At 32.3% G+C, this 19,696-nt stretch overlaps 1 protein-coding gene across 2 annotated transcripts in view; it reads right to left on the bottom strand.

The window, feature by feature from the left end:
* Pds5a (PDS5 cohesin associated factor A) overlaps nt 1-19,696 on the bottom strand; it is a 140,104-nt gene that overhangs the window by 64,286 nt on the left and 56,122 nt on the right. For both annotated transcript variants that reach the window (XM_026385608.2, XM_026385599.2), the window contains exons 3-9: nt 18,632-18,835; nt 16,586-16,672; nt 15,956-16,053; nt 11,831-11,957; nt 8,943-9,023; nt 6,724-6,864; nt 1,256-1,371 (exon numbers count right to left, since the gene is read on the bottom strand). In XM_026385608.2, coding sequence (XP_026241393.1) covers nt 1,256-1,371; nt 6,724-6,864; nt 8,943-9,023; nt 11,831-11,957; nt 15,956-16,053; nt 16,586-16,672; nt 18,632-18,835 — 854 coding nt within the window. The remainder of the gene's footprint in view (nt 1-1,255; nt 1,372-6,723; nt 6,865-8,942; nt 9,024-11,830; nt 11,958-15,955; nt 16,054-16,585; nt 16,673-18,631; nt 18,836-19,696) is intronic.

Raw genomic sequence — 19,696 nt, 5'->3', positions numbered from 1 at the left:
TCATTGGTAGTATACATGCTTGGCAGATGCAAGGCCCTGGGTTCAATCCACAGCACAGGGGGGTTTGGGTGGGGATAATAATGTGATGTTAAATACAAGGTAATTTTTAATTTTTCAAATGAGTTCATAAAATATTCAAATAAACTCATTTAATAAATGTCTTAATGTCTATAGCCTCCAACTTTCCTATGCAGAGCTAATCTTTGTATTTTAATATAATCTTACATTTAGGATTTATAATTTTTCAACTGTCAGAGAAAAAATTTTTGATCAAGCAAAGTATAAAAACACTTAACATTACAATTAAATAAAATAATACAAAACAGATAAAATATAACCTCTTTGTTTCTATAAATCACTGACACATCACCAGAGTGATACACTAGTGAATATAAAATTATGTGTTTAAAAACCCATATGCTGATTTTGATCTTACAAGAACCCCAAGTGAAAAATACATTCTTGCATTTTTGCTTGAATGATTTGCAATAAATACTGATGTCAATCACTAGGATAGGGAATACCTCCTCTGGAACCTTCTAAGTGCAGTTGCTTCATTGCCTCTATTATAAACTCTTCTAGAATCAAGGTTAATTATTCAAATATTCAGGTCTTCTTTTAAGACCTTAAAGATGGTTTGTTCTGAGCAAGTAACTGCTGAGATATCATTATGTCATTGTCAGAGATTTCACAGAACATAGAATTACTGTAAGGATTATTATAGTAAATTTATTCTAAATGAGTCCATCTTCAAAAAATCAGTTGAATTAATGATGAATCTCAAATGTTCCCCCAAATACTAATACTAAATATCTACTTTTAAATCAACCTTTGAAACAAAAGTAAATGAAATGTGAGGAAGAATTTAATAAATTTCATAGATTTTTCAACCTTATCAAGTAAAATTTAATCATTCTATGTTCTTGAGAAACTTTAAAAAGAATTTAAGAGCAATAATATTTTTCATCTCATAGTCACACAATTATACCAAATTATTTGAAAACTCATCATACAATTAGATAAAAATACCAGATTCTTCACACGGGACTAGTGGTTTCACCTGAAAAGTTTATTTAAAAATCTCAAATTTTTAGCACATCCTGAGATGATGTCTAACTATTCCAAGACACTTTTTAGTATAATGCTAATGAAACCAACAAACATTAATTAAAGTTTTGGTATGTGTAGTTATAATCAAGTGGACCCTACTGAATAGGCCCCAAAATATATAAATCTGAATTTCATGTTCTCTTACCGTCCAAGAAAACATTGCCAAAGAGGTCGATTCTGTGTGGCCAAATCAGAATCTTTAGATCCAAATAATTTAGCTAGAAGCCGAACAACAGCTAATCGTTCTTCTCCATCATTGCTCTACAAAGGGAAAAGAGAAAATAAATGAAGCTTGAGTTTTACTGTTCAGAATACAAAAAAAATGAAATATTCCCCAAAACATACAACTTTATTAAAAAAAAAAATTTTTGTAGTTGTGTATGGACAGAATGCCTTTTTTTTAAAAAAAAAAATGTGGTGCTGAGGATCAAACCCAGTGACTCACACATGCTAGACAAGTGCTCTACCACTAAGCTACAGCTCACAACTTCATATTTCTGCTTATAATTTTAAATATTTTAAAATATCATATGCTCTTATTTACTATGCAAAATTTATTCCAAGAGAGATCATCTGGCACTTTGATCTTATCTGATGTTTTCCAATTTGCAAATTTAGCTTATTTTTAAAATTTTTTGTTTTGTAGTTGTAGATGGACAGAATGCCTTTATTTTGTTAATTTTTATGTGGTGCTGAGGATTGAACCCAGTGCCTCAATCATGCTAGGAAAGCGCTTTAGCCACTGAGCTATAGCCCCAGCCCTTCACTGCTTATTTATAATCTTACATTGGTATACACATTGTAAAAATGTAAAGATACTTCATCCATTTCTGATACTAAGGCTCTAGGGGAAAAAAAAATTTGTAAAGGACCAAACTGCACATAATTCCAGCCCTAATAAACTTTCTTTATAAGAATTCTGTCCTTCAATTTAAGGTTCAACATCAATATAGATTAAGATCTTTTTTTAATATTTATTTTTTAGGTGTAGATGGACACAACACAATGCTTTTATTTATTTTTTAATGTGGTGCTGAGGATCGAACCCGGGTCCTGCCCATGCCAGAGGAGCGCTCTACCACTGAGCCACAATTCCAGCCCCAAGATCTTAATTTGCAATATTTTAATCAAGTTATCTACTACTGACTGGAGAACAGGATCCTGAATAATATCACAATTCAGGAAAACTCATTTTAATAAGAGCAACAATCTTAAGAGGATCTAAAAGGTCATGTGACTGGCACATTACAAAAAACCCCCCAAATTTAGTAATTTTTTGGTAAGAGTCTCCTATTTTCTTATAATCAACCAATATAAGCTATGAAATTCTGTTCCACATTGGGACTAGTGGTACATGCCTGTAATCCCAATGACTTAGGAGGCTGACACAGGAGAATCAAAAGTGCAAGGCCAGCTTTGGCAATTTAATAAAGCACTGTCTCAAAAATTAAAAAGGTCTAGGGATATAGAGGACTGTAGGTTCAATCCCCGGTATTAAAAAGGGAATTAAAAAATTCTGTTCTAGTTTCATTAGTGACATCACATTTTAGTGTAAATTATTTTGAAATCACATGGTGTGTGAAATTTCTTTTTAAAACTCACATATTCATTAGGAAAGTAAATGTAATCCCTAAAAAAAAAAAAAACCCCTACTAATTTTTTTAGGAGTTCAAATACAATGTTTGTGTAAAGCAATACCAGATATTGAACAAACAAATCTCTGTGGGAAAAGATAGAAGTTCAAGTAGAAAATATAATCTAGTCCTTAAGAATATTTTAACTCTCAGAAATAGAAGTTTTCTAGGTGAAGCAGACACATTTACATCAAACAGATGTAAAAATGAAAATTAAATCTAGCTTTGCCATAATGAATGACAAAATTATCTTCTCTGACAAAGATTTTCTTTTAATTGTGACAACAATACTAAGTGGTACTGCCAAATTACTAACTGGCATAATTATTATTATTATTATTTTTTGTACCGGGGATTGAACTCACGGATACTTGACCACTGAGCCACATCCTCAGCCCCATTTGTATTTCATTTAGAGACAGGGTCTCATTGAGTTGATTAGAACCTTGCTTTTGCTGAGGCTGGCTTTGAATTTGTGATCCTACTGCCCCAGGCTCCTAAGCCACTGGGATTTAGGAGTGCGCCACCACACCTGCCAAAATTTGATTTTTTAAAATTAATTTGATTTTTAAAGAAAAATTAAACCTATCTCTTAAATTTCAAATACTAGAATAAGTGTAAATTTTATTCTATTTGTGAGTAAATCAGTAATTATTTCAAATAATGTGACATTTAACATTTATAAAATGATTGAAATTACATAACTAAGTGAAAACTAGCTCCTCCTAGTTTGTAAAATTTAACATACATTCCTCGAGTAAAGCTGGAATGATTACAATGATGGCATACATATTTTTGGTGCAAAAACCATTTCGTGTTTCTGATGTACAGCTGATGTATTATTAATCTAACCAAAGTTATTATCTTATGAAGATAGGATATATGCACTGAATTACAAATACAGCTACATATTTTAATAAGTGGGACAAAATGAGAAATTCTACATTAACAATTTACCAATTACTTTTCAAAAAGAGAAATAAAGCCACTGTAGCTTTTATTCTGTCTAGTCCTAGTCTGAAAAGGTAACAAATTTTATTACTGTTTCTAATTACAATGCAATTGATTCAAAACATTCTTTTTGTGAATACCTGATTTTTTCTTTAAATATGACTATATTAAAATGTTTTAAAATCTGGTGAATAAATGTAAATCTCCCTTTCCCAATCCCTGCCATAAACAAAATTCTTAAATGTAAAATGTGACAAATTTCCTGTGAATTATCGCCAATGTTGCTAAGTAGCGTAACTCAGGGTATCCTTTACAAATATGAGAAACGAACTGTGGGGACCTATAAAATAGACCATACATAGAGCACAATACAGAGAAAAACCAAAGAAACTTATTTTGAAGCATTTTCTCAAATATTTTTATTGTTCTCAGAGGACTGTAACCAAGAGCTGTGAACTACCAAAGGAGTCTATAAATTCAGAGATAAAACTGCATCACCACAGCCATAAAAATTTCCTAGGTAATCTGCTTGGCATATACTGTTGACTAAAAAAGAGGTACCATAATAATACTTAATACACAGGCTAATCTAAATCTCAGTTTCTTCATTGCAGATGAGAAAATTAATAAAAGTATAGGCTAGGATTTCAGAAGGGAACAAATAAGAACATGGGTAATAACATCTGTTTGTTGTTCTAGGACAATAAACAAAATATTCTATTACTACTATTTAGATGCAGTATTAAACTTTTAAAAAGCATGAATAAGCTAATATAGAAAAATATAAAGATCAATGACTTTGTGTTAGATAAACTACTTACTACTTACTACTAACCCCTTACTATGGGGTTAGTAAACCAGAATAAAAAATTATGAAAAACTTCATATTCATTACCTTTAGAGTAAGCAGGTATGAAGTCAAATTGTACCAATGAAGAAGAGGTGGTATATAAACTAAAGGAATAATTAGAACCATGATAAACTAAAAAGCTTACAAATAGTTTAAGAAGATACTACTACTTAGTGCTAGCCATTCTGTTGTGATATAAAAGATAAAGTCTTAGTGAACCAGACTTGACTTTCTGTATATGTGTGGGCAGGGTGGGGTAGGGTGGGGAGGTAATGAGGGTTGAATCCAGGGACACTATACCACTGAACTATATATTTTTAATTTTTTACACAAGGTCATGCTAAATTACTAAGGCTAGCCTGGAATTTGCCATTCTCCTGCCTCAGGCTCTTGATTAGCTGGGATTACAGATATGGGCAACTGTGCCAGCCAAATCTGAATTTTTAAAAAAAGAAAATGCATATGGACTTTTAAACAATATCTCCTGGTTTTTTAAACTCACTCTTTGTTAGAAACTAAAAAATATATCCATCTCAATAAGAGATTTTAAAATAAAGTGTATCAAAAAAATATTTTCAGGCTGACTTCAGCTTATTAGCACCTCTGCTTTAGATACATGAACCTAGAATGTGGGGCATGAATAGCCACTACAGCTTAGAATCTTCCACTTTACATTAAGCACACAAAGGGAAATCGAAGAAAAAATAGTTTCCCTCCTTTCCCACCATATCACAGCAGTCTTTTATTTAAGGCTTAGAGGCTTGACTTCACATCTTCAGACACTAAAAATAGGTATGTGTGTGTGTGATGGGATGAAGAACATATTTTAATACCTTACAACTCAGAAATAAATTTAGTATGGAAACTAAGTGTATATGTTGTTAAAATAAACTCTTTAATAAAATCCAAGCCAGGCATGGTGGCATATGCCTATAATCTCAATGACTAAGGAGGTTGAGGCAAGAGGATTGCAAATTTGATGCCAGTCAGGCAATTTAGCAAGTCCTTCAGCAACTTGGCAAGACCTTATCTCAAAAGAAAAAATAAAAAGGGCTGGGGATGTAGTTCCGTGAAAGAGTAACTCTGGATTCAATCCACATTGCCAAAATGATGATGATGATTATGATGATGATTTTGAAGACCAAAACACACCTTATTTATTCTAAATAACATTTATTATTATTCTAGATGACATTTTTCTACAGTTTCTCATAAAAACTATTTTATTCTAGATAACATTTATTATTATTCTAGATAACATGATAACATTTTCCTAACAAGAGTTTCTCATTAAAAAAAAAAAAACTACTTGCTTTAACAGTCCGCAAAACATTTAATCTTAAATTTCTCATCTCGAAAGAAAGAAATGTAATGTTGGTTCTAATTATAGTTTGAATTAAAGATCAAATAAAAAAAATTTGGGGGGGGGGCGTTCCCGGGGATTGAACTCAGGGACACTTGACCACTGAGCCACATCTCCAGTCCTATTTTGTATTTTATTTAGAGACAGGGTCTCACTGAGTTGCTTAGCACCTTGCTAAATTGCTGAGGCTGGCTTTGAACTTGCAATCCTCCTGCCTCAGCCTCCCAAGCCGCTGGGATTACAGGTGTGTGATACTGCACCCAGCTAAAGTGTTATCTTCTATATTCTATAGTTCAATTAAGATGGGGGATTAAGTGTCAAGTTTTTATTTTGAGAAGTCAGAAATTCCTTGTTAACAATAAAAAAACAGATATACTCCCAAGCCATTTAATAAAATTTCTGTCTTTGACCTATACCGTAAGAGGGTTACAAAGTTATAATTGAGGCCCTTCGAGCATTCAGCTTAAAATCTCACTGTTTTAAAATATAACTAATCAATGAATACCATTTAACAACAACATACTGTATATTACAAATTTCAAAGATAACATCATTTTTCAAATCTATTTATTATTTGTGTCACTATGTTTATCAGTATGTATTTAACAAACAGGTATATTACAATTTTGTAGCATCAAATCTTCTTTTACCCAGAAGAGAGATACTATTTTATTTAAATGATTAAAACTGTGTACTTTAGAGGAAAGGATATAAATTGAACTCACATTTTATTCTTTTACAGTTAAGGGAAAAATTCTCCGATTAACATTTTTTTTCTTAAAAGCTTAAAGGGCTTGAAAATTGGTCAATCCTACCTTCAATTTGAATTCAAGCTGCGGCATGACAGATAATAATAAATGAGGATCTATAGCAAAAAGTTCCTGAATCAGATCAAATACATGTTCTGACAAATCACTTACTGACGATCTTCCCAGCACCAGAACTTGATTGAAAAACTATAGGAAATATTAAAAACAAAAATATGTATTTTATTTTAAAACTTCAATGTTTTCTATGAACATGAGTTTAAAAAAAAAAAACAGCATCAGTTATCACATATACAATTGAAGGGGATGATACAGGACAGGCGTTTGAATCACTAATACATAATAGTAATAACAGTCATCTAAATAGCAAAAGAAATAAACTTCCAGATAATATTAAATCATGAATGTTAGAAAAATTAAGAAAAATTTGGCTGTGCTTCAAATAAGGATGACATTTCTGAGAATCTTAATTTTCACCAAAATAAAACAATTTAAGCAGTTTGTGTAGTTCATTATAGAAAATTTTATGGTTATTTCATTGTAACAGAGAAAAAATTAAAATCTCAATCTCTGATTTTTATGTAAAAATTATTTTGAAGAGATTGATCTAATTTTCCCAAGTTTTTTAGTAATTAAAAAAAATATTTAAAATGAGGGATTAGTTTATGTTGTTAATACCCTGAGAAAATCAAATACATTTCAACTCAGAGGATAGAGAAAAAGAAAAGTTGATGATGCAGAAATAAGTTGATAATTTAAGAGTGTTAGAGAAAATAAAGTATATATAACATCAGGAACACAAATTAAAAGATTGCACCCTCTCCAAGTACACTTAGCAGAAAGCATTGTATTTTAAAATTCGAAAAAGGGAGTTGTATACATATAACATAAATATGTAAATCTGCATCATAAAATGACATGCTTCTTGGGCTGGGAGTGTAGCTCAGTGGTAGAGCACTTGACTGGTGTGTTCAAGGCCCTAGGTTTGATCATCAAATCCCCAAATATCTTTCAAAGAGCAATATAAATTAAGAGTTAAAAGATATTTCTATTTACTATGTGGACTGTGGAAACAATGAGAAAGGTAGTTTTCATAAAATACAGACATAAATAAGCACAGAATGCTTCCTCTGGAAGTTTATAAGAAACCGATAAGTGACAGTTATTTCTGAAAATTGAGGACAGAGGATTTGAGGTTGAAAAACACTTTTCACTGTACACTCATAACTATCTGAAAATATTTTAATCCATTAAATATTAATTTACTAATTGAAATAATACTAATGCTACACCCTCATTTGTCTTTTATATGAGGAAAATAAATATTCAACAACAGATGAATGTTAGATTCACAGTGATTTGTAAAGGAAAACACTGAAGAAAACCTTAGTACAAGGCAATAGAGAAATGGGTATATATTAAGTTAAAGGAACATTTACAGTTACTCATATTATAAATAAAAAGTCAAAACAGAGAAATAAATTAAAATAGATATGAATATGAACAAATGTGCAAGGGAATTAATTCCTTTATTAAGGTAGTAGAATTACGAATAGTTCTTTTCCCAAGTTTTTTTTAGTTTAATTGAAAAAAAAAAAAAAACTTCGATTCAAGTTTTTAAAAACATTTATTTAACAACTATTCAAGAGGAAGAAACAGGGGGTTCAGAAGAATGATCTAGAAGACACAAAGAGGAAAATGTATAGATAAAGCCAGACTCAGATAAACATGCAGGGAGAAGGTGAAAGAGATTAGCATATCTGGGAAATAAGACAAATAGAAATACAAATACAAATGCAAAAGAGAGGGTAGGAGTTGTAGACATGTTTTCAGAAAATAATTTCAACTATCTGGTACCTTTTTTTCCCCTTGGCTAGGGAATAAACCCAGGGCACTTCAATACTGAGTTATGTCCCCAGCCCCTTTTATTTTTTATTTTGAGACAAGGTTTTGCTAAACTGCTGAGGCTGTCCAGAAACTTGCAATCCTCCTGCCTCAGCCTCCCAAGTCACTGGGATTACAGGTGTGCATCACTGCACCTGGCCATCTTGTACCATTTTAAATCAATGACAATAAAGTTTATGAAGATATGCTGCATTTCTTCCACTGATCACATTTTGACATATAAGTAATACCTTCACACTTACTCTTAAGTAGACTAAATAACTTATATTATAAATAAATCTGTATGTCAATGGTTCTAATAAATTAGTATAATGGATTAAAAATTACACAATTACATAATAAATATAGACAGAAATACATACATTGGCAATGCATGCCTCAATAGTCTGGACTGTCCTTTTCAATAGGACTTTTGCAAGGTCGAAGGACTGTTTGTTTAAATTCTAAAAGACAATAAAAACATGCAGAGTTACAAATGAATTGGTGAATTAATAAAATATTATCATTATTAGAACAGTGTACTTGTCAAGACTACTAAAATTTGAAACAAACAAAAAAAATTAACAATTCCTTTGGGTAAACAATTCCATATGGTAAAACCATTTCCTCTGTTAAGTGCTCTTAAATGCAGAAGTTACAAATTGAGCAACAAATCAAAACTAACAAGTATTAGACAGCCCAAACTGTAACCCTATATTGTTTCACTAAACTGAAAATGGACCTAAGACATTTTGATTTTGTTTATCTATTAATAGATATGACTTAACAACTATACCCATGTATCCTGAAACACACACACACACACACACACACAAAACTAACCAACCCACCATGCTCAATATTCTTAAATCAATATTGCTTAATGTGTGTTCTCAAGAAAAGTAGACCTAGAAAGTGTTCCATAGAAAAAAGGTTCTTAATCAACTGTATTTTTGAAATGGTGAATAGTATGCTCCTTCTTCCAGTCCAATATACTATGACAAATTAAAGGGTCTGAGAAAGACTATAGTAATGATGCATTTCATTTTTAAAAAAAGAAAAGAAAATGTATTGAAAAAGGAATTCTTTTTTTGAATAATACCTGTTAACATCTTTATACTACAAAGATTTGAATCAAGTTGAGATTCATTTACCATCAACTTGCACCTCTCAAAAAGAGACTAGGAAAGTCTACACTCCCACTGATCAGCAAATATTTTATGTAAAGAACCCTATAGTAAATATTTTAGGTTTTCTGGGTCATCCAGTCACAACAGCAACTATATAACTCTGCTGTGACAGTGTAAAAACAGTCATGAACAAAAATAAAAACACATAAGCATGGCTGTGTTCCAATAGTTCCCCTATCCTTGGGGGATGAGCTCCAAGACCACAGTCAATGTCTGAAACCATTTATAGTAGTGAATCCTATATAAACAGGTTGAATACACTTGGGATCAAAAGTGTTTATGGTTTGGAACATTTGAATATACAAAATGAGACATCTTGGGGATAGGACCCAAGTTAAACATGAAATTCACTTGTGTTTCGTATAAAACTTATACACATAGCCTGAACATAATTTTATACAATATTTTTATAATCAACTGTGTTTTTACTGCAAATCATCACATGAGGTCAGTGGTGTAATTTTTACCTGTGGTATCAAATTAGCACTGAAAACATTTCAGATTTTGCAGCATTTTAGATGTTGGATTATTCTGAACCTATATTTTTTCCTATTCTTCTTAGAATAATTTTAGTAACATCAGCACATAATTTTTCCTGCTTTCCTTATTATAACAAGATTTTTAGCATTTTTTACTTAAAGGAAGCATTTTATGGCATTTTAAAAAATTTTAATCTAAACTGCTGGCATCACTGCTCTTGTGTTCTGGGGCCATTCTGAAATAAAATAAGGGTTAAACACAAGCATTTGCTATCCATGCAGCTGATAACCAAATTGGCTACAAGTAACTAACAGGCAGGTTGCATATACAGTGTGGATACACTGAACAATGGTATAACTTACATTGGATGTGATATGCTGGACAAAGAAATAATTAGTGTTGGGCAGGACAGAGTAGGATGGTGCAAGATTTCCTCACACTAGTCAGAATAGCATGCAATTTGGAACTTATGAATTGCTTATTTCTGGAGTTTTCCATTTAATGTTTTGGACCATGGTTAACCAGTGGTAAACAATATGTGGAAAGCAAAACCATGGATAAGAGGGACTACTGTACTTACATAAATAAGTAATAATTAATAGTTCAGATTTGATCTATAAGCCATAGCTTCCTGACCTCTGCTCTAGGCTTTTATACATTGCCAAAAGGATAAATTAGTTTTAAACTAAGTTAATGTTTCCGTTTCTCAAAAGGGTTTAAATCTCAATCATAACAATATTCTTTATCAAGAATGTACATACCAAATATGCTATCTCCTCTTAAAATTTTTTCTCTTGTTCTACCTGATATGTGCTTGTTTTTGCCATACTCAAAATTTTTACCAACTATAGATTCATTTAAATTAATAAAATGCAAATAATATTTAGAGAGTCAAGAAAATAATTTAAAAGTAACCACATCTTTTTGTGAATAAGTATGATTAGATACATTGTTAATCTAATATCTGATAATAGGTTACAGAACCATTAGAGGAAAAGAGCAGGAGGGCAAATATCAACATTGGGGTAGGCTTGAGTAGAGCCCAGTGGTGGAGCTTGTGGGAAGCCAAGTCCTTCAGTTTCTTAGGAGGACCTGATGGAGAGAAATAGAAAAAGGAAACGGGGAGGAATGACACAGCTCTGAATCATCCTTTTCCCCATAACATTAACCATATAGCTCCTACTTCTGCCCAAATTTTTCAGAAAGTACCTAAGAAAAGGTACAATATAGGTTCTGAAAAGAAATCTGCACCCCCATGTTCCATGTTATAAAGGAGGAAATACATTTCTTTATCAAACAAAACTAACTAAAAAGACAATACCCCAACTCTTATAATTCCCAGGCTGGTTATGAGTGGTGAAAACAAAACATTTCTAGTCTCCAGAAAACAAGTATCATTTAACTGAATGAAAATCTTACAATACATTAATCAATATATATTTTAACAAAATAGTTATAAGACTAATATTCTTTTATTTAGGGCTAGAGAGTGACAGTGACAACAATTACACAGATTGCAAATGGTCAAAAACCAATCATTTACTCATATATGTAGCACTACCTTTAAATATTAATATTCAGTATCTTCATACTATACAGACCTTATGTGCAGGTATGAGGTTAATAAGAATGGAGTCCAATAATTCTTGAGTAACTCCATCACCTTCCATGATGATAGAACTCATCAAGTCTAGCATATGCATTTGTACCTTCTTATTGTGGCTATTGCTAAAAAAAAAAAAAAAAGAAAGAAAGAAAAAAATGAAGCATACAAAAAGACAAACTTCCCAGTTTAGAACAATAATCTCAGATGTAAAAAGATTTTCATTTGAGCATGTCAATAATAGCAAAGAAATCTTGACTGTTGTATTTATTTTCTCCCTCTGTTGATTATTCAGTGTCTGTAATGTATTGTTCTATGGTATTTTTAAAAAACAAGGACTACTTTACTTTCTAATGAAGTGGATGGTATGCGTATGCAGTTTTCTTTCTTTCTCTCCCTCTCTATAAAACACACACACACACACACACACACACACACACACACACACACACACGGTGGGGGGGGAGAACTAGGATTTTAAGAAAAATAACTTTTAAACTTTTAAAAAGTTGGTAGGAAAACTGCCATATTATTAGATACACAGTTTCCTCAACTTTGAGAAAGACCCCTTTTGCATGCCTACACCTAAATACCTTACTTAATTTATAAAACACCAAGATTGTAAAGAATAAATTATGTAGTTATCTCTATAGTGTCTAAAGCTGGGGTACTGAAGAGCTTGATACAAAACAATACTAAACAATCTGAGCACTTGGCTCCCAGATGCATATATACTTAGAGGTAGGAAAGGAGTAGAGGGAAAAGAGATGGAGAGACTTTTAAAAAAACTATTCTATGAAATAAAAGGGACAGGATTTAACCTTGTTATCTGTAACAACCAAAAACTAGATAAAGTATAAGAAAGAGCAGTTTTCAGATATTGGACATAATGCAACTATTGCTGAGGGATAAGACCAATAAAGTGGACCCTACAATTTTCCAAACTTCTGTTGGTATATTTTTAGGATGTAGGGCAAGAAGGGAGGTCCTGGCAGATTCTAATGGATTCCCAGAGTCTAGGTAGGCTACAGATTGCAGAGGAGCAGAGTACCAGAGGGGAGCTCAAAGAGTCTTTTGGGGGTTAAAGATCAGCACATACATATGAGAAAATTCCCTGACTTTGGGGAAATATCCTACCTAATAGAGCAGAGGAAATAATCCCCAGAACTAACAATGGAGTTTGGAAGAGGAATTAGAAAGGTATAAACCCACAGGTTCTAGAAGCTCAATGAGCCCCCAAAGTTCAAGAAACAGGAAGAAAACTTCATGATACACCATAATTAAATCAACTGAAATAAATGAAAGAGAACATCTTAAATGTAGCTAGAGAAAAAAATACATATTTCAGAAGAAAAAAGGTTAAAAGTAACAAATATCTTATTAAAAACAATGCAAGCCAAAAAAAAAAAAAAAAAAAAAAAAAAGAACGAATATCATCTTTAAAAGTACTAAAAGAAGCTGGGTGTGGTAGCAGAAGCCTATAATCCTAGTGGCTTGGGAGGCTGAGACAGCAAGATTGCAGGTGCAAAGCCAGCCTTAGCAATGGCCAACTCAGTGAGACCCTGTCTCTAAATAAAATACAAACTAGGGCTGGGGATGTGGCTCAGTGGTCAAGTGCCCCTGAGTTTAATACCTGGTACCCCCCCCACACACCAAAAAAAGTACCAAAAGAGGGCTGGGGAGGTAGCTCAGAATACAGTGGCTGTCTAGCACACATGAGGCTCTGGATTTTATTCTGAGCTCTAGAGGGTGACTAAAAGAGTGGCGAGAGGAGAGTACCAATCTAGAACTCTACAATGTTCTAAAATGCATGTGAAATAGATATTTTTCAGACATACAAAAGATGAACAAATTCCATCACCATCAGACCTGAACTACAGAAAAGTCCTTCAGACTGAAGAAAATTATACTAGGTATGAATCTGGACTTATGCAAAGGAATGAAGAACACAAGATTTTGTAAATAAGTTCCTCTTTTAAAAATCTTTTGTTTACTCATACCTAATTGTGAATTATTTCAATTAATTTGATAAACAACGAAGTCATCAAATTCAGGGAAAAAAACATTAATAGGGTCAAAGAAAAGTGTGTGTATGTAAAGTAATTTTGAGAGGGAATAATTGCAGAGTGGGAAGAAAGACTGGAGTGGATAGTTAAGGTTATAAAAGGGGCAGGTAACTTCACAAATTGGTTGTGGTGATTAATTTTAATTTCAATTTCAAAAGAAATGCTTGCAAAAAACTGATACAATGTAAACAATGGCCATAAACTGTCCCCACTCCTACAAATATGTCCCTTTACAATGGTGCTACTCCCACTACAAGATAGGGAGTCTATCTAACCAAACCTTGAATCTGGATTAGTCTTTGTGTCTTGCTGGGCCAATGAAATAGAAGCTACCAAAAGTTTAAAAGTCCTTTTGCAGTGAAATTTGCCCTTTCTTGATAACTCTGAAACCTAGTCAATAGAGAAAGAGACTAGACTAGTCTGCTGGGTGACTAAGACATGTGACTCATTCATTCTATTATTTTAGCCAGCTGCCAGAAGATCTGCCAAAGGACTGTAACACAGTAGAGAATCAGACCAGACAAAACAACTATCAAGCTGAATCATGGGCTAAATAAAATGGTAGTTGTCTTACACTCTCGAATTATATTTTGTTTTATTATGCAGCAAAAGTTAACTAATTCACAAGTAAAGTTGATAAAGTCTATTGTTTACTCTAATTGTCTGCAGGTAGTCAAATACCATGAAGTCTTTTCTCGTGCAGTCTTTCTTAATTTTCCATTTCCAGACCAAGTAAGTTTCTATGTCTAGACCAAGTGGATTTGGTCCTCTCCTGTTTATTATAGATGTTATCTAATTATATATTCTATCAAAGGAAAGGGAAAAAGTGATTTACTAGTCATAGAAGTTTACAGAAAACTCCAGAATAAAATGTTGCCAATATGAAGGCCATTAGCCACATATAGCTATTGGATATCTGAAGTATGAATAGAACCACATATTGAAAAGATAATCCTTTTGGATACAATGTGATAAATAAAATATGTTATTAAAATGAATCTCACCTGCTTCTTTCTACCTTTCTTAATGTGGACTCTAGAAAATTTATAACTTATGTGAGATATGTTTCATGCAATGTAATGCTTTAGAACACATCTTATAATGATGCTTGGTTTACTATTTAAAAAACAAACGAACAATAAAAACTGGACTGCAATCACAGTTTGGGCTCTTGTGTCCAAAAATTTGTACAAGGGCAAGTTATCACATTACCTCTAAATTAGTTGTTCCCCTATTTCTATTAAAAAAAAAAAAAAAAGAGCTGATTTAGGCAATGTTTAGGATTTTTTTTTCCTAGCTCTAAATTAAGACACACACGTGTGTGTGTTTGTGTTTGTGTGTGTGTGTAGCAGTGCTGGGGATTGAATCCAGGGCCTTCTGCACGTGGGGCAAGCACTCTACCAACAGAGCTATATCCCCAGACCCAAAATAAGACACCAAAGTTGGTGTTTTTTTTAGAAAGAGTGAGAGAGAGGGAGAGAGAGAGAGAATTTTAATATTTATTTTTTAGTATTCGGTGGACACAACATCTTAGTTTGTATGTGGTGCTGAGGATCGAACCCGGGCCGCACGCATGCTAGGTGAGCGCGCTACCGCTTGAGCCACATCCCCAGCCCCCCAAAGTTGGTGTTCTTAAGAACTGAACTATTATGCCTCCCAGCACTAATGGTACATATACTTATACAATCTTATAATATAGCACTGTATTGTTTAAGGTCTCATACCATTTGCTTTACAACTACAGGCTGTTGCCTCCATTGAAAATAAGATTCTTCAAATCAAACACTCTGCTTTATATTTCTCTACTGTCCCAGCACAGAGTGAATGAGGCACAGAGGAGTCATCCAATAAATTCACACCATAAATTTAAAATGGCACTATAATGGCAAAGACAGTTTTCAGGCAACAAAATTGTTTATTTTATGATTCATATTAAGTTTTCTAAAGAAAACAATTCCTTATAATTCTAAAAAATTCTTATCCACAAAGATAAAGTACACGACACTTCAATAAACAGCAAGGAAAAGATAAGTAGATATATTTTTCAAAAAACTTACTTTATCACAGAGAAGAGAGTCCTAAAAAGCTGGATAAAAATTTCATTGCAATCTTCCAATTCAAAGCAGATGTTATATGATTTAACCCAAGCTAAATTCTTAAATAAATAAATAAATAAATTTATTACATATATAATGATTACACAAAAACTCATTAGTAAAATTTAATTTTTAGAAATATTAATCTATATTAAAGCCTATAAGATTCAACATAACTTGTAAGTTATATTAGTCATACACTCTGATCTTTAAAAAGACATATACCTAATGGCATCAATTTTCTCAAATTGAAAAACAGTGAATATTTAGGGGTTGGTAGACACATATAAATAAATAAAATTTAAGGAGCAGTGAAAATCCATTTTTAGATTAGAAAAGAATAAAACCAGAAAAGTGAAAACAAGAGGAAGTGTTTCAAAGCATCTAATACCTTTTTCCAGTATAATTATCTTTTCAGGTTATAAGGAATAATAAAAAGATTAGATTTTCCTTATGAAATGAGGAAGGCATTTTATTAACTGGGCTTTGTATAAAACAAAAAATTCTTGATTTACATTATAAAGTTACCAGAAAGAATTTTCAACTATGTGAAATAATTTCATATATATTAAATAAAGTATTATATTTTACCTCCAATAAATAAAAGTATCTATTAAACTGCGGACTCTTTGTATCCTCCAAACCTTTTAATTGTCTGGTAATAAACAAAAATATGTCCTGTTAAAAAAATAGTAAAATATATTAGACACAAATTCTTATCATTCTTTGACAACATACAAAGTCTGTATATATATTAACTGTTACAAACTACAATAAAATAATTCTCTGGCCAAATATCTTGGGATTGACCTAGTCCATTATTTAAAATGATTGGAAAAGAGGAAGTCAAACAAAATAATACCTTTCTATATACATTCTATATCTTATTGCCTTCTACTATAGCACTTCCGCTCCATTAACTATCTTCACCTTGCAACATGGAAAACTATCATCATTTTTAAGGAACTGCATTAGTTTTTCCATTATTCTTTCCTACATGTAAACAGGAATTTATATCAGTTTTGAATATGATGTTCAACTACAAAGTTTTAAGAAATAGAGGCCATAGATTATTGGTCTAAGGGTTGATGATAATGTTCCTTTTTTGTACCAGGAATCAAATCCAAGGGAGCTTATCTACTAAGCCACATCTCCAGCCTGTTTTCTTTTTTGTTTTTAGGCAGAGTCTTGATAAGTTGCTTGGAGCCTTGCTAAGTTGCTAGTGCTGGCTTTGAACCTGTGATCTTCCTGTGTCAGTCTCTCAAGGTGCTGGAAATACAGATGTGTGCCACCACACCCAGTGATAGTGTTCCATTTCTTAATAAACTTTCTTTATACAGTTTAACTTAAAATTTTAGTATCAATATGGCACAAAATGATTTTTGTACTGTTGTAATCACCCCTTTTCCAGAGGGGATATATTCCAAGATCACCAGTGGATGCCTGAGACTACAGATAATATGGAATTTTTTTTTCCTACATATACATACCAATGATAAAGTTTAATTTATAAATTAGGCACAGTAAGAGAATAACAAAAACTAATAATGAAACAGTCAAAACAACATAAAAGTTTGTACTTTGAAGCCATTATTAAGTAAAATAAGAGTTACTCAAATACAAGCACTAAGATACCTGCCACAGTTGATCTGAACATTTATAGTGTGAATACTCTGGGAAAGGCATGATTCATGTCTCAGGAGGGATGAATCAGGATAGTGCAATATTTCATTATGCCATTCAAAATGGTGTGAACTATGAAACTTGTGAATTGTTTATTTCTGGAATTTTCCAGTTATTTTATTTTATGTACCAGAGATTGAGCCCACAGCTTCATGCATACTAGGCAAATGTTCTCACTGAGCCACATTCCAATTAATATTTTTGGATCATGGTTGACCATAGCTGAAAAACTGTGGAAAGAGAAACCATGGACGGGGAGGGAGGCATTTAGAACAAAGCAGTCGAGAGAATTAAAATTTGCCAAGAATAAAATTATTTGAATGATATAAATCAGCACAGGAAATCAATTTAAGAAAACTTTCTAAAACATTTTCAATGAAGGTAGAACCATCAAGATGATCATATAGTCCCCCTCCAGTACTTGAACAAAGGGGTGCTTTACCACTGACCTACATCCCCATCCCTTTATATTTTTAATTCTGAGACAGACTCTTATTAAGTTGCCCAGGCTGGCCTCAAACTAGTAGTCCTCCTGCCTCAAACTCCAGAGCCACTGAGATTATAAGAGTGTACAACCACACCTGACAACAAGCATACAGTTGTGCATGCTGAATAACTGTAAGCAAGAAGTTATTTGAATGTGTAAATTCTGGTATACTATTGTTTTTAAAATTATCATTGATCTGCTATTTATTCAATAAACATAGCCCTCTGGGATTTGTGGCAGATTAACCTAAAGGCTAAATATGAATTCACAAGTACAGGTTTTATGTTTCAATGCTTCATAAAAATAATAATCATTTTTGTAGATACTCAATATATATTAATTGAACAACTAATTGGTTTTACAACTTATGATATAATTTTTCAATGCAAGAATAATGTGAAACTCTTTGATAAGAGTAAACTACAATAAAAATAAAACTGAAATTATTTTGCAAAAATTGTATTTACCTTAAGTTTATCGTGGGAAGTATATGGAGCTTCTGGGGCATAGATTCGAAATATGTCTGCCAAACAACATGCTACAAGGAGACGCACATCTTTATTAGGGTTCCTGAGGAAGAATTCAGATGCAAGATGCAAGGCTAGTGGGAGATACTGCTGTTTTTCATCTTCTGAGTCCTGATCCATATCCATAAAGGTCTTGACTACCATCTATAGAAATACACAAAAGAAAAGTAATCAATTCATGGTACATAATAACCAATAGGAGATGCATTTTTAAAAATATTTTTATTCTAATTTGTTATTTATGACAACAGAATGCATTACAATCCATATTACACATATAAATTACTATTTTTCATATCTCTGGCTATATACAAAGTATATTCACACTATTCATGTCTTCATACATATTCTTAGGTTAATGATGTCTATCTCATTCCACCCTCATTTCTACCCCTGTGACCAACCCTTTACCCTATCTAGAGTTCTTGTAATCTTCTCATGCCCCTCCCACAACCCCATTATTAATCAGCCTCCTTATATTAGAGAAAACATTCGGCATTTGGTTTATTGGGATTGGCTAACATCACTTAGCATTATATTGGAGATGCTTACTTTTAAAAAGTCATTATAACACAAGACAAACTAGCTGTCAATTATCACAAGAAGGCTCAAAATAAATTTGTAAACCTAAAGAATTTTGGGGAAAGATGATAAATAAAAAATGGCTAGTTGCAAAGAGACTAAAAAGTTTCAACATTTGGATTACTCATAGGTAGTATTGATATCAGCACCAGATTTTTGAAAAACTTAAAACTGATTATTTGTTTTATTTAATTTGTTTTCACATTCATAAAGTCTAAGTTCAGCCCAAGTTTGCATTCATAAAATAAAGTCAATTTTCAACCTGGTCATAACAGGTTATATACTGTTTTTTGATTTGCTATTACACTGTTTCAATTTTTTTGAAGTGGTATAAGTGAAGGAAATTGATTTGTAACTTTTTTTTTTTTTAGTTGTAGTTGGACATGATACCTTTATTTTTATGTGGTGCTGAGGATTGAGCCC

This window comes from Urocitellus parryii, chromosome 10 (assembly GCF_045843805.1).
Source record: "Urocitellus parryii isolate mUroPar1 chromosome 10, mUroPar1.hap1, whole genome shotgun sequence".
Classification (NCBI taxonomy): Eukaryota; Metazoa; Chordata; class Mammalia; order Rodentia; family Sciuridae; genus Urocitellus; species Urocitellus parryii.
Note: the sequence above shows the minus strand (reverse complement) of the source record. Positions and strands in the feature narration are given on the sequence as shown.